General features: G+C 50.3%; 1 protein-coding gene across 2 annotated transcripts; it reads left to right on the top strand.

Annotated features, from left to right (window-relative positions):
- Window positions 1–26,420, top strand: PKM (pyruvate kinase M1/2). 2 transcript variants are annotated; one of them, XM_061157935.1, is made up of 11 exons: window positions 1–176; window positions 11,583–11,764; window positions 12,348–12,439; window positions 15,186–15,317; window positions 15,724–15,910; window positions 16,723–16,993; window positions 18,774–18,924; window positions 19,151–19,303; window positions 22,301–22,467; window positions 24,807–24,988; window positions 25,694–26,420. In XM_061157935.1, the coding sequence occupies exons 2-11, from the start codon at window positions 11,611–11,613 to the stop codon at window positions 25,798–25,800; spliced, it is 1,596 nt and encodes a 531-aa protein (XP_061013918.1). In that variant the 5' UTR covers window positions 1–176; window positions 11,583–11,610; the 3' UTR covers window positions 25,801–26,420. The 2 variants fall into 2 exon arrangements, with proteins under 2 accessions (XP_061013918.1, XP_061013916.1); XM_061157933.1 differs by lacking the exon at window positions 22,301–22,467 and adding an exon at window positions 22,850–23,016 and having other exon boundaries at window positions 19–176.
- Window positions 26,421–26,524: the final 104 nt, after the last annotated feature.

The raw sequence follows: 26,524 nt of genomic DNA on the forward strand, positions 1-26,524 counted from the left end.
CCCCGAGAGCCGGGAGCCAGGATTGGATGGGAGGCGGGGCGGCGGAGGGATTGCGGCGGCCCGCAGTCGGGATAACCTTGAGGCTAAGGCAGCGGATCCCCGCATTGGAGCGACGCGTCGCGAGCCTCCGGACCTGTCTGCGGTAGCAGCGCATCCCGAGCCGGACCACGTCGGAGGTGAGCGTGGGGAGAGACTGGGCCATCCGTCCCCACCGGGGCTCCGTCTCCCGGAGCAATGCGGAATGCTGGCCCGCCTGCGCACTCAGGGTGGCGCAGGATCCGGGGCATCTTGGGCTCACCCGGTTGGGATCAGAAAAGAGGAGAAAGGCTGCTTGTGCCTAGGGTCGCCTTCAAAGCCCCCAGCTCCCGCTTCTTCCAAAGGCAGATGGGTCAGCCAGCCCCTTTCCTGCCCCAGTCCCTGACCCTCTCCCATCCCCATTCTGGTCCCATTCTCACCTCCCTTTTCCTCCCTCCTCTATCTGGTCTCGCTCTCGTCTTCCTTCCTTTATCCTCCTAATTTGATAGTTTCCTTTCATGCGTCAGTCTCCCCCGTTTCCACTCTGCTCTTATGCCCGTCTCTTTCCTTTCATCCTTATTACTCGCTTCTTATTTTCAACCTGTTGGTGTTCCCTTCATTCTGATGCTTTCTTTGTAACTTCTCCTTGAAACTCCTCTGGCTCCGCTCCCCTGTTCCTCCTCCATTCAGCTGCTGTCCCCTTCTTGTACCTACCCTCTCACGCCCCGGCGCCCGCCCCTCCCCCGCCTCTCTGGTCACGTCCGCTCCAGCGCATCCTTCTGCCGCGCACCTTCCTTCGCGCCACCGGCCTCCTCGCCCCTCCCCCTCTGTCCTGGTCACGTCCGCCTGCTCTCCCGTCCCCGCCCCTCGGCCTCCCATCTCCTGCCCCACTTCTCCATCATAGTTCCCCAGCCCCGGCCTGGAGTTCCGGGGACAGCTCCCGAAGTGCAGTGGTTTGCGGATGGGCAGGCTGGCTCCCAGGCGGCCCGGAGATGGATGCGGTGGCGGCCGGAGGCGCAGTTAGAGGGTTACATAACCCTTGGTCTAACCCGCTGCAGAGGAAGAAAGGGTGGCTGCCCAGTGGCGCGTTCCTGTTGTGTGCCGTCCGGAATACGATAGTGCGGCCGGAGCGCTGCGCTTGCCCCGGGGGGTGGGGGGTGGGGTGTCCCGGGCTCCATCCCGCCGAGGCGGGGCTGCACGTAGCGGCGCCGGACACGCCCTGCCGCGCCCGCTCCTCTGGATGGCGAACCACTGGCCTTCGGGCCCGTTACCGACCAAGCATCATCTCTGGCCCGACACGCCTCTGTATGCTGCTCAGAGGCCTCCTCGAGTTCGAGGTATTCACCTGGCTCCCTGCCTCTGCTTCACGTTACTTAACAGCGTTACTTGACAGATGCGCCCGGCTGTAGAGTGCGGAGGCCGCGGGTTGAGGAAAGTAGAAATATTAAGAGCTTGGTGCCACGTACATGCGCTCACTCAATAAAAACTCGTGTAAAGAGTTGTTTGGGGGAGGGCTGTGGAGACCAGACCAGGATGACTAAAATCCTGGTGACCAGCCCACGGAATTCAGTCTGATTAGGAAACCAATGTAAAAGTTAGCACTGATAAGGGCCGTGAAGAAGGTACACACGTGCTTCCACACGTGGAAGGTAGGCACTTCCTGTCTGGGTTTAGGAGGCCTCACCAGGTGGCATCACACGGGGTTTGATGAAGCGGAAAAGCACCTTCCAGTCTGAAGATTATTTGAAGACCCAGTAATGGGTTGGTGTCCCTTGGCTTCTTATCTGTGTTCTTGAAACCCAGGACACTGATCGTCCCCCGTACAAATGAGCCTGATAACTGAGGTCCAGACGTGACGGACAGAGGCAGTGGAAAGTTGAAAACAGGCTTTCAGAAGCAGGTTTAACTCATTACATACTGATATGAATAAGAGGGAATTCAGCCTCAGGACCTCAGTTTCCCATGTGCAAATTGTACCTTTTATAATCTTGGTTATTGAAAGGGTGGGTCGCTATATACACACTTACATGGATATATATTCAGTACTGGGTGCAGTGTCTAATCTCTGATGAGATGCCTCCAGATGTATTCTTTTGGTCACTGAGCCCAATGACTTCATCCATAATTGAACTCGCGCTCCTCTTCTCGCCATCCTGAAACACAGACTCATAGTTCATCTTTGGGAGTCAGGCTCTATGTAAATACCAGAGATCTCCTAGAAACCAGTCTGCTCAGGGATCCTGCTACAGTGTTGGCAGAGTAATTAACAATGTTACTTTGCTACTCTCCACTTGCAACATGGGCTCTTGGGTCCTGTAGCCAAAGGAAGGCAAGAAGGGAGATGGCTTTCAGCCTTTGGTATTATAGCGTTTGGCTATAAGATTAGAAACAAACTTGCAACCCTAAGACTAAAATCTTCAGGTTCTATTGGCACCTACTCCAGGTATCATTCTGGGATTTGCTCAGCCAGCTGGTGGTGTGAGATTAAGATAAGAGGCAAAGGACAGTAGCTTCTTGTTGGCTGTATGCAGGGTGTGGCCACTCTCTGGGGTATAGAGCAGGCCTTAGGTCAGGACTCTACAGCATTGTTAGCAAATAATTCACCCTCAGGTTGCCTGAGGACGCTGTTGGGAATGCAGGGGGGCCCTTCTGAGGGGAAGAGTATGTAACACATCACCAGATCTGTGTGGGGGGGTGGGGGAGGCTGTAGGGAAGATGACTCAACCTTTGAATTTTTCTGCTTTTAAGAGAACTGTCTTCGTTGGGTGAGTGGGGAAACTGCACTGTGGTCCTTGCAGGCTTAAAAATCCCCTCTCTTTCAGTGAGTCAAATAATGAAGCATGCATTCCTCCCAACTAAAAGTGTCTCAGCTAGGTGACAAATGGATGGTGGAGGTCCCCAGGCTCTCTGGTCAGTGCTTAAATGCCACGTGGCAGAGCCTCAGGCCCCAGTGATAGAGTCTGCACACCTGTCCTGAGCCCTGTGCAATGGATGTGGCAGCCCTTTGGGGAATAAGCATTGTAGGGAAGATGAATAGCGATGACTTAAAGATTATGTCCTTGAACTCATTTCTGAATTACTAGACTTGAGCCAAAATGTAGGGACATTCTATATAGGACAGCTGCTCTCATTTTAAGCACTGCATTAGAAGTAAATAATTTCAGTGTTGAATTCACAGTTTAACCAAAAGCATTATTGGGTCTTTAGGAATTGCAGCCCCAGTGACTTGGCAAGTTTGGTAACTGTTACTCCAAACAGAGCTAACACCTTAGGGGAGGTGCTTGTGTGCCCTGAGTGTTGTGACATTAATGTGGGGGTCACGGGAAATGCCATTTTATTTCTTAAAACTGCTTATTTCTTAATGTTGAGGCAGTGAAAGAAATGGGGAAGTGGTTGAGAGCAGGAAGGTAGAAAGACATGCACCTCTTGCATTACAGACTTGTAATGCAAGTCTACAGGAGTTTTTAATTATTTGTCTTCAGGTTTTATGAAGGCAAGTAAGGGTGTGTTATTTTGGCTAAGCGCTAAGACTGAGGTGAAGGCGGGGAGAAATGACTCATTTGACATTAACTTTATTTCTGAATCATTCGGAATATCCACAGTCAAATCCCAGTTAACTGGTGCACCACAGGAATGAGGCATCCATGGGAGCAGAGTTGTCTTGCAACACTGTTGAGTGAGGATCTTGTGAGATATGTAAGTGATTTACATCACGGCCAGTCCTATAGGACCTTGAATCACAACTTTAAGCTTCAGTTCTGGTACAGATAGAAATAGAACTAAATGAAGACCACTTTGGCGGGGGGGGGGGGGGGGGGGGGGGGGGCTGTTGCTTTGTGGCACAGCTTGTGGAACCTGTTTCCCCACCAGGGGTCGAACCTGGGCCCTTGGCATCGAAAGTGCAGTGTCTTAACCATTGGAATTCCCAATGAAGACCATTCTTAATTCTATCATACTTTTCTGAAAGCTTGCTTTTTTTCCTCTCTCTCTTTAACCACAAACTAGCCAAGGACTAGATAGATGAATAGGCTGATTATTTGGGGCTTTGTTAAAGAAGCTGTTTGCGGGGAAGGTGAGCCAAGATGGGTGGTGAGTGGCAGTGTGTGCAGACTCCGCTGAACCTTTGGCCCTCCTCCTGTGACTGCTCAGCTTAGGAGGGGAGGTGGGCAGGGCCACCAAGTGTTGCGACCCCACCCCTGCAGCCATTTCTCCTCTATTGGTTTGTGCTGGTCCGCACGTAGGAGAGCCAGGCTGCAGTACTTCTGGTGGCCTCTGACTCCCCTCCCCCACTTCTCCCTATAGGCAAAACTCCTGGGGACCGGTAAGCCGCTCTTTCCTGACGCCAGCAAGCTGTGTTTGGAAGTCAGACAAGGGCTTTAGTCGGGGAGATGCCAAGACTAGCTATGACAGGGTTGCTGCTTGTGGCATTTCAGAGTATGGACCAGCTTGGCTGATGGCAGTTTAAAAAAAAAAATTTTTTTTTTTTCTTATACAAATTATCTGAAAGGAGCCCCAGCCCTTCCAAACATTTGATCAGCCAACAGATAATATTTAACTGTAGATGACTGGTATCACATCACCCCTTTCTCAGGTGATGAGTGCAGTCATGGCATATGAGACCAAGCCATACAACGTTTTGGAGGAGCACTGAAGTTTTAGTCTGGTTAAGAGGCAGGAAAGTAAAGACTCAAAAGAAAACTATACTGATCTCTAATATCCCTCTTTTGTTATTTTGTTAGAGAGCAGATTAATACATCACCCATCAGATGGGCAAACGTTGTAAGAGTCTGACAGTGTCAAGGGTTGGCAAAGGTGTGGGAAGGCAAGAATTCACTTTACTGTTTGGTTGTAAATTAATATAACCACTTTGGAGAGCAATTAAGCACTATTTCGTAAAACAGAAAGCAAGCATACCCTGTGGCCCAGGAATACACCTCTGAATATAGAAGCCACACCTGCAGAAAGAGACATGTACTAGGAGAAATATTATAGTATTGATTAATGAGGAGAAATTGGGTTTAGTGGGAAAATGATCAACCAGTAAGGGAATACATAAATAAATGGTCTAGTCACACACTGGGCTATAGCAGTTCATATGAATTAACTAGAGCTGTGTGCCAACTGGATAGATCTTAAATATGCTATGAAAGCAAGTTGTTTGATAATGCCTTACAGTGTATTACTTTGCATATTATAGAAGCAGCAGTATAATAGTATTGAATATAGATACAGATACCCTTAGGTGAACTATAAGGATAGAAAATTCATGACCTTGGTTGGGTGTTAGGATGCGATGTGAAAGGGTTGGAGGAACCACCTGGGGATGGAGGACAAATGAATTAGATACAACGGTAATATTTTTTGTAAGTCTAAAAATCTGGATTAAGAATAATTAAAAAAAAAATTTTGGCCATATCTCACAGCATCTTAGTTCCCCAACCAGGTTTGAACCCAGCCCTTGGCAGTGAGTGTGGAGTCCTAACCATTGGACTGCCAGGAAATTCCTTGGATAATATTAATGGTCAGTTCTGGGTGGCAGAAATATAGATGTGAATGTTTCTTTCTTCAGTTCAAAACAGAAGCAAACCTATGGTGGTCACTGAGGGGAGAGCAGGCATACTAAGTAGGTCAGTGCTCTGGGAGATCTGGCATGCCCTTCCTCCTCCCGTCCCCTCCTCCTCTCCCTGCAGCTGTGATTGATGCAGGGCAGCTCCTCCTCTAGGTGCTGAGCCAAGGCCTCCCCTTTGCTGAGGCTGTCCCTCCCCCTGGTGTTGTACCTGACTTGGAAGGACCCTGAATCAGGGTCCCAGGTCCCTTGGTGCTTCCAGAGTGTCCGTCTCACACCCTGAAGCACTGCCTCATAATCTTAAGTCTAGTAAGGAGCACAACTCAGCAAAAGCTTCGTCTCCACTTCCTCCTCCAGACTGAAGCCAGGTCTCTTCTCTGGGCATCTGTGATTGAACCAGGAAGTCCTCAGCATTTGAAATGGTAGCAGTTTCTCTGACTCAGGACTTCCTGCACTGGAGTTGAGTGGTCCTTATAGGGGTGGGCTCGTTTAGCATCAGCTTTTGTGCCCTATTGCACACTCCGATTTGAAATAGGACCTTGGGCTCCTATGTATAATATTTAAGTCACTTAGTTCTAGCCCTGAATAAAAGAGCGAGGGAATTTTACTTAAACCTACAGTGGGCTCATTTTGTTTTGTGTAACCTGGTAACACCAGACTTTGCTTTCTGTTATGGGACCTGTTGAGGAGAGAATGGACTTAATATTCCCATCTCTTAGCTAAGAACTGCTTGTCCTGGCCCCACTACATATGCAAATGTAGTTATCATTACTCTGTGTAGGAGGATGAAGGGCTTCTCAGATGGCTCAGTGTAAGGGACCCATCTGCCAGTGCAGGCGATGCAGTTTCAATCCCAACTCCCTAGAGTAGGAAGTTGCAACTGACTAGTATTCTTGCCTGGAGAATTGAATGGACAGAGGAGCCTGGTGGGCTACAGTCCATGGGGTCGCAAAAGAGTCAGATGCGACTGAGCAACAACAACAAATAGGATGAACAGCTGAGTATTCACTGCAGACCTTAATTAGGTTTTGTAGCTGGCCTGGCATCCATTTTGATCTTGTCACTGCCTTTGTCAGATAAGGGCCAGTCTTGGGAATTATATTTTTCTGCTCCATCACCTACTAACAGAGCTCCCAGAGAGCAGACTGACCTAAATGCCTTGTCCAGCATTTTTAAATATTTATTTATTTCACTGGGTCAGGTCTTAGTTGCGGCACATGTGCTCTAGTTCCCTGACCAAGGATCAAACCTGGGCCCTCTGCATTGGGAGCTCGGAGTCTTAGCCACTGGGCCAGCAGGAAAGTCCCCTGTCCAACATACTGTGATGAAAACTTTCTAATGGTTGTTGGTGTGCCAAAGATTTGGGAATCAGACCTCCATGCTGGCTTGGAGACTTGGAGATGTAGATAGCAAATTGATGTCACGGTGAGAAACCATCGGGGGCACCAGATGTCATCATCATTGAGTCAGTCTGTGTGGTGAGGTTGGCATCAGAGCACAGATTGGTTAAAGGTTGGCTTATGCAGATGTGGGCTCATAGGCCAAGCTGGCTTACTAGGGCAGAATGATGTGGGCTTTTGTGAAAGCGCGAATCTGTGGACTGAAGCGTGAATCCTTCTAGCACACCCTACCAGCAATACTGGCTCTCAGTGACATGTTGGGTAGTTGTTCTTTTATGGTTTCTACCCCCTGGTTTCTAAAGAGTGATCCAAGACTTGTGTCTGGCATGAACAGAACTGTGGCTTCAGAAGACCAGGAGCCACTTACGAAAGGAAAGGTAGGAGTCGGGGCCCGTGGAGCCGAGCCGTCACTTGTGCCTGCTTCCAGGCCTCTGATCGTATCTTGTTTCTCACAGAGGAGAAATGTCTCTGAGGAGGATGCTACAGCAGGGGCTCGGGCTCAAGATTCAGGTTCCTGTACCCGGGCACGGCATTTGCTGCCGTCAGTGGAGACGCGCAGCTTCCACTGCCGGCTGGAGGTTGGCTCTGCATGTCTGTGCCTCCCGAGGAGGAGGATGTGAGAATGAGTCAGACTGGCATGAGCTGGGCAACATGTGCTGCCAGGCACTGTCCAGATGGCCAGCCCGAGGGCGGGGAGCTCTTCCCAGAGGCTGGCCCTGAGAAACCAGGGCTGAGGCTGCTGTCCAGAGGCTGGGGGAGTGTCCGGGGGGTGTTTTAGGTGGGGATGGGCAGCTTGTGCTCCGGAGAAAAGGCTCATGGGAGGCTTCGGGGCAAAGCTTGAGGGAATGGAAACCCAGCTGGGGACCTGGGCAGGTGACAAGGTCTCTGGTTTGGCAGTGGACTTTAAGGACATGGTGAGATCTCGTAGGAATCTGGACAGACTTGCTGACAAGCCAGCTTTTTTGGATTGCTGGGGGATAAACACACTCAAATGGCAAGTGAAATTTCACTTGTTATTTTTGTACTTAATAGCCTGGGTGAGCAAAAGATCGGAGCTTGTAGACCTCAGGTTTAATCTGAGATGATGAAATAGTGGTTGAGCACAGTATATTAATTGTATCTGCTGATAACATCTCCTGCTCTTGAGCCAGCCCTTCTGTACTAGAATATCCTTGTCACAAAGAGTTTGCTCTGATGTTTGAGGGCAGACTAAACAGGAAGAGAAGTTTGTTGGATTGGGGCATGTGACTCAACAGATTTGGGGCACAGAGTTGTCCTGTGAACTGTATTAGCTTTCCTCCCTGGAATAAATCAAGGTTTTACCTGCCCATTGCTTCTGCACCATCAGTACAAATAGCAGCACATTAAAGAAGGCAAATAATGTCTTTGAAAGTTCCGCTCTCATGGACCATCCTTTGGTGATTACTGTGTTAGAGTGACTCGGGTTTCTTTTTTCCCTCACTGTGCCATGTAGCTTGCGGGATCTTAGTTCGCCAAGCGGAGATTGAACCTGGGCCCAGGGAGTGAAAGCGCTGAGTCCTAACCACTGAACCACCAGAGAATCCCTGAGGTTGATCTTCTTAAGTCAGTGAAACTATCCTGCTGTGTTTGTGATCTAGGGCCTAAGATGCATTATTCCACCTCTACCATGTTTAGAATATTCCTGAAGTACATAGAGTGGCAGTTGAATATGGCACGAGGACCTTCACTTTTGTTTTAATTCCAGCATTTTTACCAGGATGCTTGTAAATGTGTCCTTTTTGAAAGAGGTACATTTAGAGTTTTTCTCATGAAAGTAGTATCAGTAAACTTTTTAGTAAAGAGAAGAAAGAAATGTGCTATAATTCTACCACCCAGATAATATACTGATAATATTTTGGTAGGTATCCTTCCAGTCCAGTTATGTATGTTTAATTTAGTGCCTCCCCTCCCAAAGAAAAGGGGGAGGCAATAGTGAAATGTTAGTAAACCAAGGTTTAAAGAGACTTTATAGGGAAGGGGATAAAGCATTGCAGAGGAGCCACTGACAACTCTTTTACCTGAGGATTTTCTTGGGTGACTTCGGTGTATTAATTTATAGCATAGCTGAATCTCTAGGAACTACCACTGCCTGGATACCTGGTTATTAAGGTGATTTCTCCATTATCCCCAAAGAGCTTTAGTTGCACTCAGCTTTTACCTTAATCCTTGTACAGCTCTGCAGGGCAAACCTTTCTCAGCTCCGAGCAGTCTTTGCAAGTGGGGCCAAGGAGCCACCCTGAGTCAAAAAAAGAGCATTATGTCACCGGAAGTCCAAGCCCAGAGAACACAAGGTATGACACAATAATCAGAGGCCCCAGTTGGGTCTTTGCAAGGAGACCCTAATGTCTCAGGTCTAGAGCCGATCCCACTAATGTCTTTTTTGGGGGCCACACTATGCAGCAGTAGGATCTTATTTTCCCAGCTGAGGATCAGACTCATGGTCCTTGCAATGGAAGTGCGGAGTCTTAACCACTGGACTGCCAGTGAGGTCCCCAACTGATGATTTTTAAGAAGAGTTACTTTAACCCACTCCTTGAGGTCACACTGGATGACTCCATTTGCCTGGAGGCCACAGTGAGACCTGTGTTCCAGTGGCCTTGGTGTGCCACCAAGGGAACCGTCTCTTGAGTGCTGTTCCCTTTACAGCCAGACGCACCTACACACCACAGTAGCCTGGGTGCTACTGTGTAAGCCCAGCTTCCACCCTGAGTGGAGGGAAAGGGACCTTGGCTGCCCAGGCCATCCTGTCAGTGATTCAGAAGCTCTGAGATTTGGTGGGGGAGGGGGCATAGCTATAACTTCAATTTGACACAGAGGCATTAATAGGTGCTCTGAAACATCATTCAGCAAACACCGGACTACCTCCAAGGTCATGGTGCTAAGATACAAAACCACTGGGTCATGGAGGAGAGGATGTTGTTTTTTGGTGGAGAGGATGTTGTTTTCATCTTGGTACCTGGTATGTTGTGGGGAGTTAGGAGATACACATCGAAAGGAACAGTGTATATGCCATGTAGAATAGTTGGCTGGTGTCTTATTTTCTTGTTTTTAAAGGTGTAGTTGAGGATCTATAGCTATCGGTTTTCAACAGCTTATAGGAGCTTCACTTATAATTGGTCACAGAGCTTCTTGAAGTTTGGTCACAGAGCTTCTTGAAGTTTATCAGACTTCTTGAAAGTGACAGACTGCTTTAGATGCATGCTGTGCCCCAGCCACCCAGAGAGGCCACACAGTCAAGGATGGAGGAGGAGAAAGAGTAAGGGTTACATGTATGGGGTGCCTTGGTTTGGAGCCCTGAGATTTTGGAGGAGGTGGGACAGGGCAAAAGACAGGCTTGTTCTTGTGCCTTGGCTGCAGCACTTGGGCACAAGCATTTGAGAAGGAGCAGCCCTTGGTCTGAAAACCAGCGAAAAGGAATGGCATTCAAATGAGGACTGCAAGCTTCTGGCTCACATGCTTACCTGATGAGTCTTCAAACACTGCCTGGATGCTTCTCAAGTCTCTGTCTATAATCAGCTAACTAACTGAGTGAGTTTAGTTGTAAACTCAGCAATGAAGAAAAACAAAGGTCTGGGCCGTTGTGCCCTGGGTCAGGCTTGTGACCTGGGCTGATTAATTACCTGGAACAGATGGTCTTTGTTACTGTGAGTAGTGTGCTTTCCAGACTTAGAAAGGGAATGGGTAGTGGGTCAGAAGATCAGCCTGGAAAGGATTTGACAAGCAGTGTTAATTTCTTCAATTAGTGCAATAATTTTAGAGCCAGGCTAGGCCCATTGTGGTTATCCTTGGTTTGACACAAATTGCTTGGAATGTGCTTAAGTCCTTCTGACTGAAATTACCAGATATAGTTTTTAAGTACAGATTCCTGGGAAAAAAGAATATTTTACATTCTTGGCTCAGGTTGGACTTACCTGTCCAGGGATGGATTTTTTTGTCTCTCAGTGGGCTGAGGCATACTGTCCAGCCTAGGCTGAATCGAGGAATGGACTTATGTGTCCCTGTGGGTCGTGAAACCTAGGACTCCAGGACTAGGCGGCTACCTGAACAGTGGTCGTCTCCACGACCAGGAAGGTCACTTTGGGTTTGGGTGGGGATTGTTAAGAGAGAGTATGGGTGCCACACCCCATAGCAGGTGTTTATAGCTTTGAGACAGCTTTCCACACCAAGATCTACATTGACCATGGTACTAAGCTAGGGTGAGTTGTCTGTATCCCTGGAAGATTGGCTCTTTTGGGGGAAGCTTCCTTTTGAGGAAACTCCTGCAGTGCATGTAAAATGGTGTCATTTACAGGATTAGCAGGGAAGTTGTCAAGATAGACGTTAGCCCAGTGTGAGGGAGGTGTGTGCTTAACATGTGCCCAGGAAGTACATTCATTGGTAATGTGGTTTTGAAGTCTTTCCTACTTGCTCATGATAATGTGAGCCCATGGCCCGACTTGAGCACCCACGTAGGCAGAGTGTGGCGCGGCTGCCTGTGGCTTGTGCCCAGAGCATGCTTGTTGAGTTAATGTGTAAGCAGGAAGCAGCTTCTGTGCTAAGCTATATATTAGCCACTCAGACAGATCACACTCTCTCTCCAGTTCCTCTGGACCCAAGACATCAGAAGCCATGTCGAAGCACCACAGTGACGCCGGGACGGCCTTCATTCAGACTCAGCAGCTGCACGCAGCCATGGCCGACACCTTCCTGGAGCACATGTGCCGCCTGGACATCGACTCTCCGCCCATCACGGCCCGAAACACCGGCATCATCTGCACCATTGGTGAGCACGGGTGCCCACTCCCTCTGAAACAAGGGCTTCCAGAGACAGTGATCTTTTCTCCCCCCAGAAGACTAAATGTAGCAAACCTGGGTTCTGAGCAAGAAGCTACAGAGAGATTCTTAGGGGAAATGAAGTCATGGACTTGGTCGCTCAGACGTGTCCAACTCTTTGTGACCCATGGACTGTAGCCCACCAGGCTCCTCTGTCCATGAGATTTGTCAAACAACTGGAGTAGGTTGCCATTTCCTTCTTCAAACTGAATTCATAGGAATTTGCAGGAAGGAATTTATATGCTTTATGTGTTCTGCTAAAGGTAAAATTTAAAGGGTATTTTCCATGGCAATTCTTACTGATGCTGAGCATCTCAGAGACCTAGGAAAGATCTTGTGGACTCTGTTCAACCAAAATGCTGTAGCTAGACATCTGACTAGGCTTCAGGGAGAACATAGAGGGCTGGCTACATTTTACCTTGGTTATTAAAAGTTCTTTAAACTGAAACACACTTGAAGTGTTAATCCTCTTTTGGATAATGAACACTTAATGACTTTCAAACATTTTTTTTTGTTTGTTTTTTCTGAATTAGGCCCAGCTTCACGAGCAGTGGAGACATTGAAGGAGATGATTAAGTCTGGAATGAATGTGGCTCGTTTGAACTTCTCTCATGGAACTCATGAGGTGAGCCTCGACAGTGTGGCCTCTGGGGCAGCTTGTGGGAAACAGGGTGGGCATGCCATGTTTATTTAGCCACAGTGGACCAGGCAAGAAAAAGTGGGGAATCAATGGGAAGGTTGTCTTCACCAGCCCATCCCTATTGTTCTCCACGCTCCCCCACCCCTACCCCTGACATCTCAAGTGGCCAAGTCTCTTTAAGCAAAGACGACCTGCTTTGTCATCGGCCATGATTCTTCCCAACACCTGTGCTCCATTAGCCCTTGATAAGGAAGGCATGGAAGGGTTTTCCTGGGATTCCCTCTAAGCCATGGGGCTTGACACTTCTGCGCCAGGGTTTCTGTAACAGCTCATAATTACAATGATGAACCAGTAAGTCACCCTGCAGGTTATCTTGGCCTATTTTAGACCCATGATAAATGGGGCAGGTCCCAGAGAAGGGTTTCCACTATTGCAAGTGAAGGACTGGGTCCTGGCGTATAGTACCCCACTTCATTAACATTGTGTTCCCAGCCTGTCCCTTCCCAGGGGTTCTGCTACATTAAAGTGAAATAAAGTCCGCACACTTGTCCAGTGATCTGGGAGGAGTGTGTCAGTACTGGGGCTGTTCATGAGCTGACTTGACCCTGGGGACCAGGTGGGAGCTACTGGGAAGTGCTCCGTTGTGCTTCCGTTCCAAGGTCAGAACAAGCTTATTTTGAGAAGTGTGTGGGCTGCCTGAGGAACAGTGCCATGGGATTTCATACTGGCATTGATAGAAGACTAATGGGTGAGGCAAACTCTTGCTCCTCTTGCACCTGTATTTCCTGTTCAGAATAAAGAAAATGCTGCCCTGTAAGGTCAAGTGGTAAGGGGTTGCCCTCTGGCATTTGGAAGTTGGTGTTAAGTTTAAACTAAAAATAAAGCCTCAGGAAATGCAGTCCAAGAACTGTACGCCTCCTTTCTGGAAACATGAGAATGTTCATCGTAGGTTCCCTAACCCATGTTCCATAAACAGCCTATATCCTCCAAATGTCACAGGGACCTGACCAAGTTCAAAGGAACTATGCTCAGCAGGCCCCCTGGGGCAGGTTAAGAAGCCCACAGATGGCATTCTTAATTTTCCAAAGGTGAAGAGTCCTCCGCAGGAGACACTAGGCATTCCTGCAAGCCTTCGCTTAGCCCAAAGAGAGAGCTAGAGACATCAGTGAAGGTCCATTCACAATTGATCCCTCCTGCTGACCTGTGCCAGGGTCTGCTGTGTGCAGGGGAAGGAGCAGAAATAGCTTTTAGGAAGTTGACCTTTAACTAGGCTTTATGGCCTCTTCCATCCAGTAAAATAATACCACACAGCTCTGAAATGGCAGGGGGAGAGGGTGGTATCTGCACCTGTTGGAGGGGGCTGGCTCTGAGGGTCTGGTTTTTTAAACTACAAGAGGCATTTGGGGATTATCTGTGCTTTAACTCTTATTCCCAGAGTTGGAATTTGTTTTCTTTTTCCACACTGCATGGCATTAGTTCCACAACCAGGGATCAAACAAACCCAGGGCCTCTGCCTTGGAGGCACAGAGTCTTAACCACTGGACCACCAGGGAAGTCCCTTGTGGGTTTAATTTGAGGTTTTTGACCAAGATGAAATTATGGAATCAGGGTTTTGGGAACTGATCTGAAATATTAGTTATATAATGTAAACACTTATAGTTTGACAAATAGCTGAGACATGCTTTTCCAACTTTTGACCATTTTTAATACTCTACTAAGCAGAATATTGGATTTGCTTTCTGTCCTTCACTCAGACAGAGGGACATCTACCATCTGATCTCTTTTTTCTGGTTTTGTTGTTACTGCATGTGGTCTTTTGGCAGCTCTTGTGGGCAAGATGTGTCGTATTCTCAGGTGCCACTCACCTGGATGGAGGTGGTTGAAGGATGAGGCCCACAGTGTATTGAGTTGGGAGCCTGTGTTATCAGCAATGTCACACTGATAGCACTAGGAACTTTTGCCATCTTGGCTCTGAGTCCCTTTTTAGTCAAATAGTAATGGCTAATGGGAAAGAGAAAGGGCTTCCAAGGTGAGACTGAAGCCAGGATTTGTTGCAAGTGAGAAATAGCAAAGGTCAGTTAGTTCAGAGAAAGGCTGTGTTCCCACCTCTCCATGTTCCATTTCCATTTCTAATCAGACTGGAGGAAGTGATTGTCAGAACCAGGCCTGCATGACTTGAGCAACGTATTTGGACTGCGTCAGCTTAAGTAAATAACTGAGTTTGGATTGCAGTTGTAATCGATAGAGAGTAGCTCAGAATTATCAGATATATCAGTCTAACTCTGGTAGCCAGAGCAGTATTGTCCAGATAGAAGGTCTTTTACCCCAGTTGTCTGCTTTATTTGCTGAGGGTATTTGTTAAATCCTAGGGGGTGTGGAGGGGGAGGAAACAAGCCTCTTTTATGTTGACATGTGTTGCCACCAAAAACCATTAAAGGTATGGGTGTAAATATTCTAAAGTTCCTAAGATTTGCCCTTAGAGTGGGTGACGGCAGTGTTAGAAGTGGGTGGAGAGCTGGCGGGAGTCTGCTTATAGCACAGGGCGCTCACCTTGGTGCTCAGGGCTGACAAGAAGTGGGTAGAGGCGAGGAGGTTGATGTAAGCAGGTAGAGGATGCTCGGTGATGGAGGCAGTGGTCTAGAATCCTGGTGATTGGCTTCAGTGCTAATTCTAGATCCCATAGTGTGGGATGACAGATGTGGAGCTTATCATCTCCCTGCTTTTCCCCCAGTACCACGCAGAGACCATCAAGAATGTACGTGAAGCCACGGAAAGCTTTGCTTCAGACCCCATTCTCTATCGGCCGGTGGCGGTGGCCCTGGACACTAAAGGACCTGAGATCCGAACCGGGCTCATCAAGGGCGTGAGTATCCTGGGGAGAAGCAGGAGAGAAGGCGGAGGGGACCCAGAAGCCACGTTTCTCAGTTTAGGTCTATAAATGAGAGTTTTATCCATCACTGCAGAAAGTCTTCCTTTGATCTGCTTTGCTAAGAAACAAACACTAGAAAGAAACCTCTTTTACACTCAAAACCTACTTTTGGGGAGCAGCTTATCTCTTCCTCTTTAGTATAACTGAAACACTGTAGGTTATTCTTGGGTTATTTCCTTGAAATATACTAAGTTAGACTGTATGGTTATTTCTTTCCAAGGAAAAGGCTTTATTACTTCCAACTGAAGTTTAATCCTGGTTCCCTAGAGGAAAAAGCTTTTCTCCTGCCAGGAAGGCCCAGCTTCTTTGAACTTGTGGTTTGCTTTCTTGCCTGCTGCAGAGCGGCACCGCTGAGGTGGAGCTGAAGAAGGGAGCCACGCTGAAGATCACCCTGGACAATGCCTACATGGAAAAGTGTGACGAGAACATCCTGTGGCTGGACTACAAGAACATTTGCAAGGTGGTGGACGTGGGCAGCAAGATCTACGTGGATGACGGGCTTATTTCTCTGCTGGTGAAGCAGAAAGGTAGGGACAGGAGTCAGGGTCTGATTGTTTAAAACTAGCTCCCATCTCTAAATGTCTGTGCCAGAAGATAGGAAGGTTGTTTGGCTGGCAGAGAGACTGAATGTATATAGTCTCAGGACTTCCTTTCTTTTTTCAAATAATCTATTTATTTATTTTGGCTGCGTTGGGTCTTAATTGTAGCACATGGGATCATTAGTTGCAACACTGGACTCTATTTGTGGCACATGGGCTCATTTCTTGTGGCTCGAGGGTTTAGTGGCTCTACAGCTTGTGGGATCTTAGTTCCCCCACCAGGGATCAAACTCACTTGCTCTGCATTGCAAAGTGGATTCTTAAACACTGGACCACCCAGGGAAGTCCCAGGGGTTCCTTTTATAAAAAACTCCTATCCTCAAAAACAGATTTCACTCCAATTCAGTTGTACTCTTGGAGAGCAGATGAGAAGCATTTTTTTACCCATCCTCACTATTTGAAGATTTGCTTCCCTCCTTCATCCACTTAATATGGTGTCTGTAGGACTCCAGTGTGCCTGGGAATGATAGCTAAAGCGATCCGCTCCCTTCTAAGTGTTTTACATGTAGACTTGTTTAATTTTTGAAACAACCTAATGAGTAGATACTATTATCCCTGAGACGCAGAGAGGTTAATGGACTTGCCCACAGTTAGTCGAGTTGGAGAGTGAACCCGGGCAGTGTGGCTCCACCACCCACCATGTGTTCCTTCCCAGTTCTCTCTCCTGGGGAGAGCCTGCCTCCTGGTGAGGACACGTGTGCCCAGGGCTCGGCCTCCTCACCCTGTTCCATTCCATGCAGGCCCTGACTTCCTGGTGACGGAGGTGGAGAATGGTGGCTCCTTGGGCAGCAAGAAGGGCGTGAACCTCCCTGGGGCTGCCGTGGACCTACCTGCTGTGTCAGAAAAGGACATCCAGGATCTGAAGTTCGGGGTGGAGCAGGATGTGGATATGGTGTTTGCGTCTTTCATCCGCAAGGCTTCTGATGTCCATGAAGTCAGGAAGGTCCTGGGAGAGAAAGGAAAGAACATCAAGATAATCAGCAAAATCGAGAATCATGAGGGAGTTCGGAGGTAAGTCCCCCACCTCCTTCAGCCCCAGCCCAGCTCTCTGCAGAGCAAGATGTAGCCTGTGAACACCTGGCCACCTGCTCATTCGAATGAGCCTCTTGGACTTACTTCAGACCCACTGCCTCAGAATATCCTATGATAACTGGTAGGCTTGCCAGGTGGCGCTGGTGGTAAAGAACCCACCTGCCAATGTAGGAGTTGTGAGTTCGATCTTTGGGTCGAGAAGACCCCCTGGAGAAGGGAATGGCAACCCACTTCAGTATTCTTGTCTGGAGTATCCCATGGACAGAGGAGCCTGGTGGGCTCCCATCCATAGGGTCGCAAAATCAGACACAACTGGAGTGACTTAGTGCGCACGCCTGACGTTGGTATTGGTATTTCAAGTGGGTAAAAAAAAGCTGCACAGATGATTGGGCTGCCAGCATCTTCACATTGTTCCAGGGAACAGCACTGGAGAGGGACAGGGTCACCACCACCCCCAGGCTCAAGAACCATGTGTAGTGCTCCTCCACTCGCCAAGTTTGCTGGAATTGGGGGCCACCAAGGGGGAAGACAGGCTCTCAGGAAGGAGCTCCTTCACTTGGGAGCTGTGTGGAAACTCGGGGCTGAAGCACGTGACCTCCTAGTCTTCCCTTGGAAAGCAGCGGGATTGGTGGTTGGGTCAGCTCTGGCACAGTACCCGTCTCCCTGGGGAAAACATGCCGTCCTCTGGTTCTGCGTGGTCCCAGCACTGCTCCACTGCCCGCCCAGTGCTCGCCAGGTAGAGCCACGTGAGTAAGGCCAGCGGGGTGACATCTGCTCCTGCTTGGCTCCCTGCTCAGACCCAGCACTGACAGCCCAGGCTTACTGGGGTGGTCAGGTGTGTGCGTGGGAGGAGTGGGCAGAGCAGCGCTGCCCACTCCTGTGGCCTTGCCATCCTTAGCTTTGTGTCAATGTCCGTCGCACTGGGAAATCTGGGGCCCTCCCTCTGCCACCCTGATAAGCCACAGGTACCTGCTGACTTTGGCTTCAGGCCAGGCAAAGCCACATTCTCGTGCCTTCAACACACCGGGGAGGGACCTCTGAAGGAGCGGCCTTCCAGTGTCCTTGACGGGAGGAGGCCGTGGACCTTTGTGTCAAGAGCAGTCAGCAGCCTTGGGTTCCATTTCTATTACCCCAGCAGTGATGACTAAAATGAAGGTGGTAGAGAGATACCTTAAGAGGGACCTTATGAGATGCAGGTGCACACAGAGAATGAACTTACGGTTACCAGAGGGGAACGATGGGAGGAAGGAAGAGTCGGGGAGTTTGGGATGGACCTGTACACACTACTGTATTTAAACTGGATGACCCACAAGGACTGCGGTATAGCGCAGGAAACTCTGCTCAGTGTTCTATGGCAACCTGGGTAGGAGGAGAGTCTAGGGGAGAGTGGATGCACGCGTGTGTATGGCTGAGTTGCTCTGCTGTTCATCTGAACCTATCAAGACATGGTTAATCAGCTGTATCTCAATGTAAAATAAAAGGTTAAGGGAAAAAAGAAGGGAACCCATGGGATTTTGGAAGAGACCCAGCCACCTCCCCTTCCCCTCAGTGAAGTGTCCGTCCTGGTGCTGAAGAGTCCAGTGAGCAGAACTGTTGGCCCCCTTTGGGGGACTGAGACAGCTGGAACACTCCTGTGATGATGTCATGGGTACTTGTCCTGGTTGCAAGAATGACCAAGTCAGAAAATCCCGGGAAACTGTGTCACCATACTCGAGGCCCCTGTTCTGTATAACCTCTGTCTCCGCAACTTGCCTGTCAGGTTTGACGAAATCCTGGAAGCCAGTGATGGGATCATGGTGGCGCGAGGTGATCTGGGCATTGAGATCCCCGCAGAGAAGGTCTTCCTTGCCCAGAAGATGATGATTGGTCGGTGCAACCGAGCTGGGAAGCCCGTCATCTGTGCCACGCAGGTGTGTGCCTCTCCCTGAGCGCGCATCCTGTGCAAGGAAGCTCTGGAGGCTGCCCAGTCTCTTCCCAGGGACCCTGCCCCACATCATACACGCGCCTATTCCCCCGCCCTTCTGCCCCCACGCACCTACACAAAGCCGGACTCTGTACATACATGCTCTCCAGGGGGTCACCTTGTGTCTGAAGACCTCCCAGGCCACATCTCACAAATGCTGTGTCCCCTCCCAGATGCTGGAGAGCATGATCAAGAAGCCTCGCCCTACCCGGGCGGAGGGCAGTGACGTGGCCAACGCAGTCTTGGATGGAGCCGACTGCATCATGCTGTCCGGAGAGACGGCCAAAGGGGACTACCCCCTGGAAGCTGTCCGCATGCAGCACCTGGTAAGTCCTCCCTGCTGGGGGTGGAGGTGAACTCCAGCACATGGGACACCTTGTACTGTCACCTTCTGTGTCCTTTTATTATCCTCCAAGTCACAAGCAGACTGAGGAGGTGTGTGCTGGGGTCGTGGAGGTGTCTGGTTTTTTTGGGGTTTTTTCGCTCTTCTGCCTTCCTGCCCACACCGGTCTCCTAGTCCCTTCTGTTCTGGAGGCGGCCTCCTTCATCACACGTAGCGCAGTTCACTCCCGTCTTCGGGGTGTGACTCCTTCCCTTGCTTGAGTCCTGGGATATCTGTACTGCTTCCCCCTGGGCAGCCTAGAGGACCTGAGCACCTCTGCCCTGTTGGAAAAGTCCGAGAGCTCCTGCTCCCAGCCGGCCTGTGTTTGGCTTCCATTTTAATTCTGCATCTATCCCCAGCCAGCGCCTCCCCCTGGACTGGGCCTGCACTGGAGGCTGTCACCTGCACTGATCTGGCTGTGCGCTGGCCTTGCATGGTACCTGCAGCAGCGCCTGCTTTGCTGAGCTGTTGCACTCACCCTAGATTAGAAGTGGGGTTTAAGGGAGGGGTGACAGGCCCACAAATAGAAACAGGTGAAAGGCTGGCTGATCCCAGCTGGCCCTGGGGTGAGAGTGTCTGGAGGAGCCCTAGTGGCCGCTTCTCATTCTCCCGTGGGAGCTGGCTTTTCTTCTGCTGGACCACGTCCCACAGCCTGGCAGCCTCTCCTCTAAGGCATCCAAAAGAGGAACACAGGGGTAGGTCAACAGACCTGGGGAAACGAGCGCTACAGATGACCTTTCGCAAGGGTCCTAGGTGGCTGTTGATAATGTATAGCTCAGCAAACTGTTCTTTAACCTTCCTGTTCATTTTCCAGCCAGCAAAGGACCCCAAGCCCTTTGTGTGACATCCCTCCAATGCATCCCCCCAAAAAAACCTCTGGACTAGATACCATCCTTTCCTTCACTTTCTATGTGATTAGGCTCAAGTGGCTTCCAAAGAAGACATGACAGTTACAGTAATACTTTTTCAGGGGTGAAACAAGACATCTTGACTAACGGATGTCTTCTGGTTTGTCCTTGGTGTTCTGGGTGGATTTGCCCATAACGAAATCAGTAGAGACCAGTGCCTGCCCCTGGGACAGCTGTGTTTTCCTGGCTGATGGCCAACCTATGTGTGACATGATTATTGTTCTGATGCTCATGCACTCCAGGCTCACGGTTCTTCCCACCTGTCCCAGTGAGTCCTTCGTCTCTCCTGGGAGATAGTGACCTTGAACCGGCCCCCTCTAGAGTGGTTGTTAATGTTTATGGGTCTCCATATAGTATTATATATATATGTAATGATAACTGCCTTGCTTAGTCATGTGGCCCCACGGCCTCTGAGACCTTGACATGATAGACTGTAGGGACTTTGTGTTTTTGGGCACATCATTTGACCTCTCAAGGCCTTATCTAAGAAGTGAATTAGATGGGATATGTTTAATTACACCCTTTGCGTTAAATTGCACTGCTATTATAAAATGTCTGCTAAGAACCTTATGCAGATTCTTAACCTCAGTGAGGTCAATGTCACCCCACTTTTATGGATGAGGGCACATGATAATAGAGCTTGAGTTTGGACCCAGGTCAGCTGACTCTGAAGCCAGCATTCTCTCTTCTAAGACATCTAGCAGATCAGGGCAGGTGTTCCTGTGGGGCCTGTCCTGGGGTCAGAGACTAAGAACCAGACTCTGGGCTCTGCAAGCATATCTGTGTTTCCATACCCAATCTTTCCTTTGAACAAACACCTTAGAACTGTAAGACTGGGATTGCATGGCCCTATTCAGGAGGTGAGTTACAGGGTTTGGGCCTCGTGGCCCAGGTCTCTCCTGGCCATGTCACCAGTTAACACTGGCCAATAGCTTCCCTTCTTAACTGTCCACTGCTTTCTCCTGTATCTAACTGATGCAATTGATGTTCTTAACTATGGGCTAGGCAGTACCAGGTATGGTTCTCTTTCCTGTTCATGTGCCCTGTCCTTTTGGGCTGCATGCATTCCATTCTTGCAGGAAGAAACACTTTAACCTAGCAAACTCAGCCACTCATTGGCTTATCCTGTGCGATTAATGAGATGGCGTTACTGATTCTTCCCTCACCCATCATTGTCTAAGACGCATTCATAACTGCATTATAACCCTCTAAAGCTTAAGTTTTCTAATTCTTGGTGTTATCTGAGCAGGTGGTCTGTAAATAACCCAGTGGCTTTCTCATGGGTGTTTTAATCATTTGATTTTAATCAAAATGCCTCGTTAAGCTTACCTGTGTGCTTCCACAGGCACCTGTCTCTTCACATGGCTGTTCAGTATGCCCCTCACAAGCTTGCCAATTTCCACCTGCCTGCTTAGAATGTGGTCAAGCCGTGTGTCCTTGGCTTTGACCCCAGCTTTCTAGCGCTGCTCAATGTGCTTCTACCGCAGGCCACTGGAAAGGCAGGTAGTATCTCTGTGTCTGAAGCCAAGCAAGCACTCCATGTGTGCATGGAGGAGGCCAGGCACGAAGCCCTGTGGTAACCAGGCAGCCATGTGAGGAGGGGGGCCCTATTCCTTCCTGCGAGCTATGTCATGAGGCAGCATGGTCAAGTCCTGCCAGGGAGCCGGGGAGGGTCCCCAGCCTCCGCATGTTTCCGTGCTGAGGCGTTAGAGCCTGCCGCCATATTGTCTCCCTCCACCCCCACCACCAATCAGAGAGACCTACCAACATCAAAAGATCCTTCCAGAATGGAAGAAACAGTTTCCCCTCTGATGGAGGAGAAACAGTAGCCATTGATGCTTGAACCTCCCTGAGCAGGCTTTCATCACCCTGCCTCTTTGCATCTGCCTGAAGGAGAGACTTAGCCAATTAACCTAAGGTACCTTCCTGTCATTAATTCCCCATTCTGTCTTTCCGTGTTGTTGTCTCTCGTTTGTTTTTTCCCCCCCTCCTTCTTCCCTCTTCCTTGCCTCCCCTCCCCCTAAACCTTACAGATAGCTCGTGAGGCTGAGGCAGCCATGTTCCACCGCAAGCTGTTTGAAGAACTTGCGCGAGCCTCAAGTCACTCCACAGACCTCATGGAAGCCATGGCCATGGGCAGCGTGGAGGCTTCATATAAGTGTTTAGCAGCAGCTTTGATAGTTCTGACGGAGTCTGGCAGGTAGGGCCCCGAGGGCAGGTAACTCTGTAGGATGAACAGCCTCTTGCTCCAGCCACTCTAGACGGCAGCCAGGGCCCAGCCCTGAGCCTGGGACACTCCTCTCATCTGCAGGAAGCCAGCCAGGGAGGTCAGGGCAGGACAGGGCCACAGGGTCCTCCGGCTCAGAAGGCACAGCCATGTCACAGGCACCTGGTGAGGGGCTGGTTCCTGCAGGTCTTGATCTCACTCAGCTCAGGACCTCCAGTGATCGGGCTGCTCTTGGCCCCTTCACCCAGGGACTTGCTCCTCCCCAGCTGTCTGCGACTCTTCCCCTCCCCGTCACATGTGACACGGCTCTGACAGCTCTGTCCCCCTCGTCCCTCTGGACGGATGTTGCCCCTAGATTGCCCGTGAGGCAGAGGCTGCCATCTACCATTTGCAATTGTTCGAGGAGCTCCGTCGCCTGTCACCCATTACCAGCGACCCCACCGAAGCCGCCGCCGTGGGGGCCGTGGAGGCATCCTTCAAGTGCTGCAGTGGGGCCATAATCGTCCTCACCAAGTCTGGCAGGTAGGAGGTGGCAGTGGCTCCCTGGGAATGCCCTGCCCGGTGGCACCTTTCCTTGGGGGTCCTGGGAGCTGTGCCCTGCACGGTGCTCCGATGGCATCCAGCCAAGGTAAGACCACTCGGCCTGCACCCTGGACCCTGCAGGGAAGGAGTCCCCTCCCCCTCCCCCGCCCAGCCCCGCAGCCAGGCTCTGGGCCCTGGGCCTGAAGGACAGGGCCCCAGGCAGCCCTCATGGGCGTTTGGAACCATTTGGGTCCAAAGCAAGTTTATTAAAACCTCAAAATGAGCTAGACTTCATTAGATAACTATAGGTAGCCTGATGACAAGTGGTTATTTGATATTGAAAAGCTGTTATTAAAAAGTGAAGGACCACCAGTTTTGCTTCTCCTAGCTAAGTGCTCTTTAAAAAGTCCAGTTTGCGAAATGAGTGCCATATGCTGACAATGCTGTTTGGTTGGTGTGCCTGTCCCATCTGTCTTCGAGTCCCAAAGATAAGTGGGTGCTGCCCAGGAAAGGTCACTGTGCTATCTTACTGGCACTCGGGCCAGGCAGCCAGGCTGAGACCTCTACTTGGCCTCTGGCACGAGTCCACTCCGAATCCAGGACATCAAGTTAATTTCCCTTGCTCCCTGGGCCTGGGGGTGTGCTGCTCCTCCGCGGGGCAGCTAGGGTTTCCTGGAGGAGGCGGGTGGAGAGGAGCAGACAGGAGCAGCAGGTGGGACTGCCTTCAGGACCAGGACACAAGATGTGTGCTGAGTTCCTCAGAAGAGGGCTTAGGATAAAAAGCTCCAGCCGTTAGAGGTTGACCTTTGTGAAAAGGTCCAACCATCGCTACTTGGCTATTTTTAGCTCCAGTCTTCTGGGGTTTCACTCTCAGCGAGTCCTGACTTCAGCACTTGCTTCCCTCTGAAAGCCTTGTATGGAGGCCCAGCCTTAGGCAGGGCATCGTCTGCTGTGACATGGGTTAAGTTTCCCTGACAGCTGTGGCGTGTTCTCATCGCTTGCCTTCCGAGCTCCAGTTCCCCCTGCCGGCAGGCCCCTCCAGCTCCTGAGACACCAGCCCCTACAAGTGTACAGTGTCAGTGTTGAAGGAAGCTTCCAGCCTTTGAGCTTTAAAGGGGTCCCGTCCCCTCCAGGGGATCCTTATAGGCAGAGCCTCCGCCACTGACACTCCCATCCCCTAGTCTTGCCTTCTGGGTAGCACTTATATTTCTGAGCCTCAGTCTCACTTAGATACTCAGGTTTGACTCTGGGGCTCTACAGCCCAGTTACTGGGACTGTTTCAGGGGTCTGGGGGTCATGTGGGGTCAGGAGAGGGCACAGCAGTAGGGAAGGCTTATCTTGTAGATTTCTCAGGCGGGCTGGTAGTCTCTGCTCCTTTTTTTTTTTTTTTTTGCAGATGTCAAGTGTCAGGTGCTATTCACATGCTGCTTGGCTTGTAGTTGTTGCTGGCAGCAAGAGAAAAGGGTGTGGTGAGGTTGGACAGGGCTGCTTCCCTGTGCCAGAATGGAAAAGTTCAGGGGATGGGGGGTCTGCCAAGTATGGGCCATGTGGGGTAAATGGGTGAGACTAACCAGTATGATCCTGTGGCCCTGGCCTGTCGGAGGGGTTTAGGGTAGCATAGCTGTGAGGAATCTTCTATGGCAGATACAGGCTGATGGGACACCCCAGTCTTGGGAGCAGATGTTGAAATGGCCAGAGCCTCAGGCTGGCAGAGTGGGATTCCAGGGTGAGTTGTTGCCGAAGGCCCTGAGGGGACTGTTTAACCATCTTGTCTGCCTGCCCCATCTCAGGTCTGCACATCAGGTGGCCAGATACCGCCCCCGGGCCCCCATCATTGCTGTGACCCGGAATCACCAGACAGCTCGCCAGGCCCACCTGTACCGCGGCATCTTCCCTGTGGTGTGTAAGGACCCAGTGCAGGAGGCCTGGGCTGAGGACGTGGACCTCCGGGTGAACTTGGCCATGAATGTTGGTGCGTGTCTGGGAGGGAGGGCTCCCAGTGGAGGGCTGGGGACGGTGCTTGAGCACTGGCTTCTCTGAGACCCTATTTAAAGAGGAACATGCCGGCCTTTGGGGCCAAGAGCTGACCTCACTGGAGATGTTCTCTGGTTCCTTCATCCCAGTCGCTGGAGCCCTGGGCTAAGGTTAGGGCGGGGAGAGAACCTTTGAAGTGTGGGGCTGAGCAGCCCAGGTTCTCACCTCACGTTCTTTGAGAGTGGGATCCAAAGCAGAGGATCCTGGTAATCACCTTTGTCCATTCTTTGGCATTTGCTCATTATTGCGGGATTTTTTTTTTTTTTTTTTCCATAAAATTAACCAGATCTCCTACACTTGGGGCCTGTACACATTTAGATTATGTACTCAAATGGCCTTTGTCACGATATAAAAGTAGGATGTCATAGGATGAGAGGAAACAGCTAGCTGTGACCTTGGGCTGGGCTCTCCACCTTCTTGGGTAGAAAATGAATGATGTCCAAAGGTCCCTCTGCCATCTGAGTGATAAGGAAATAATACCAAGGCCTCCCTCGTTCCCTTTGTCTGGGCTGTGGGGCTAGCGCCACCTTGTGGTGTAAGAAAGTAAAGGCCTGTCTGCCCTTCCTCAATTGTGGGGCACTCTCCCAAGTGTATACCTTCTTGGCTTAATTTTTCATTTACCAGCTCTCTTCTCTTCCTCCAGGAAAGGCCCGAGGCTTCTTCAAGAAGGGAGACGTGGTCATTGTGCTGACCGGGTGGCGCCCTGGTTCCGGCTTCACCAACACCATGCGTGTAGTTCCTGTGCCGTGATGGACTCCGGAGCCCCTCCTCCAGCCCCTGTCCCACCCCTCCTCCCCAAACCATCCATTAGGCCAGCATTGCTTGTAGTGCTCACTTGGGGCTCACTGCTGGGCTGGGACGCCAGGGAAGAAGATGAATGCCTCTGTGAAACCTGGCTGGTTTTAAGACTCTGCTTGGGTGGGGTAGTTCAGAACTGAGCCACCCATCACGTGGCTGCATCCAAGCAAGGGGTGAAGGAGGGATGCAGGCAGGACTGGAGGCCCCAGAGCTTCACACAGAGGGCAACAGCTCCTGCTTCCCTTCCTTTGTGTACCCGATTCAGTTCCTGTAGAAAATGGATATCCAGAGAATTCCCAACCCTGGCCCGGGATCAAGAGTAGGGGCCTTAGGGCATGGGGCAGCGGTTCCAGTTTAAGTAGACTCTGGCCCTGGCCCTTACTTGCTTCTCCAACCCCCTCAGCCTCCCTCAGTCTCACCTTGTGAACCATATACTTATCTTCCTTCACCCAGCTGTTGCTGCAGACAAACACTCCACCCCCCCATCTTCCATTTCCCCCACTACTGCAGCCGCCTCCAGGCTTGTTGCTATAGAGCCTACCTGTATGTCAATAAACAACAGCTGAAGCACCTGTTTCCTCTCTTTTCTGTTGGGGATGGGGGGGTGGTTGAACCCTGCCCTCTGAGTGGGGTGAAATGGCAAGAGCCCCATGGCTCCTGGCAAGTGCTCCTGTTA

Source organism: Dama dama, chromosome 12 (genome assembly GCF_033118175.1).
Source record: "Dama dama isolate Ldn47 chromosome 12, ASM3311817v1, whole genome shotgun sequence".
Taxonomy (NCBI): Eukaryota; Metazoa; Chordata; class Mammalia; order Artiodactyla; family Cervidae; genus Dama; species Dama dama.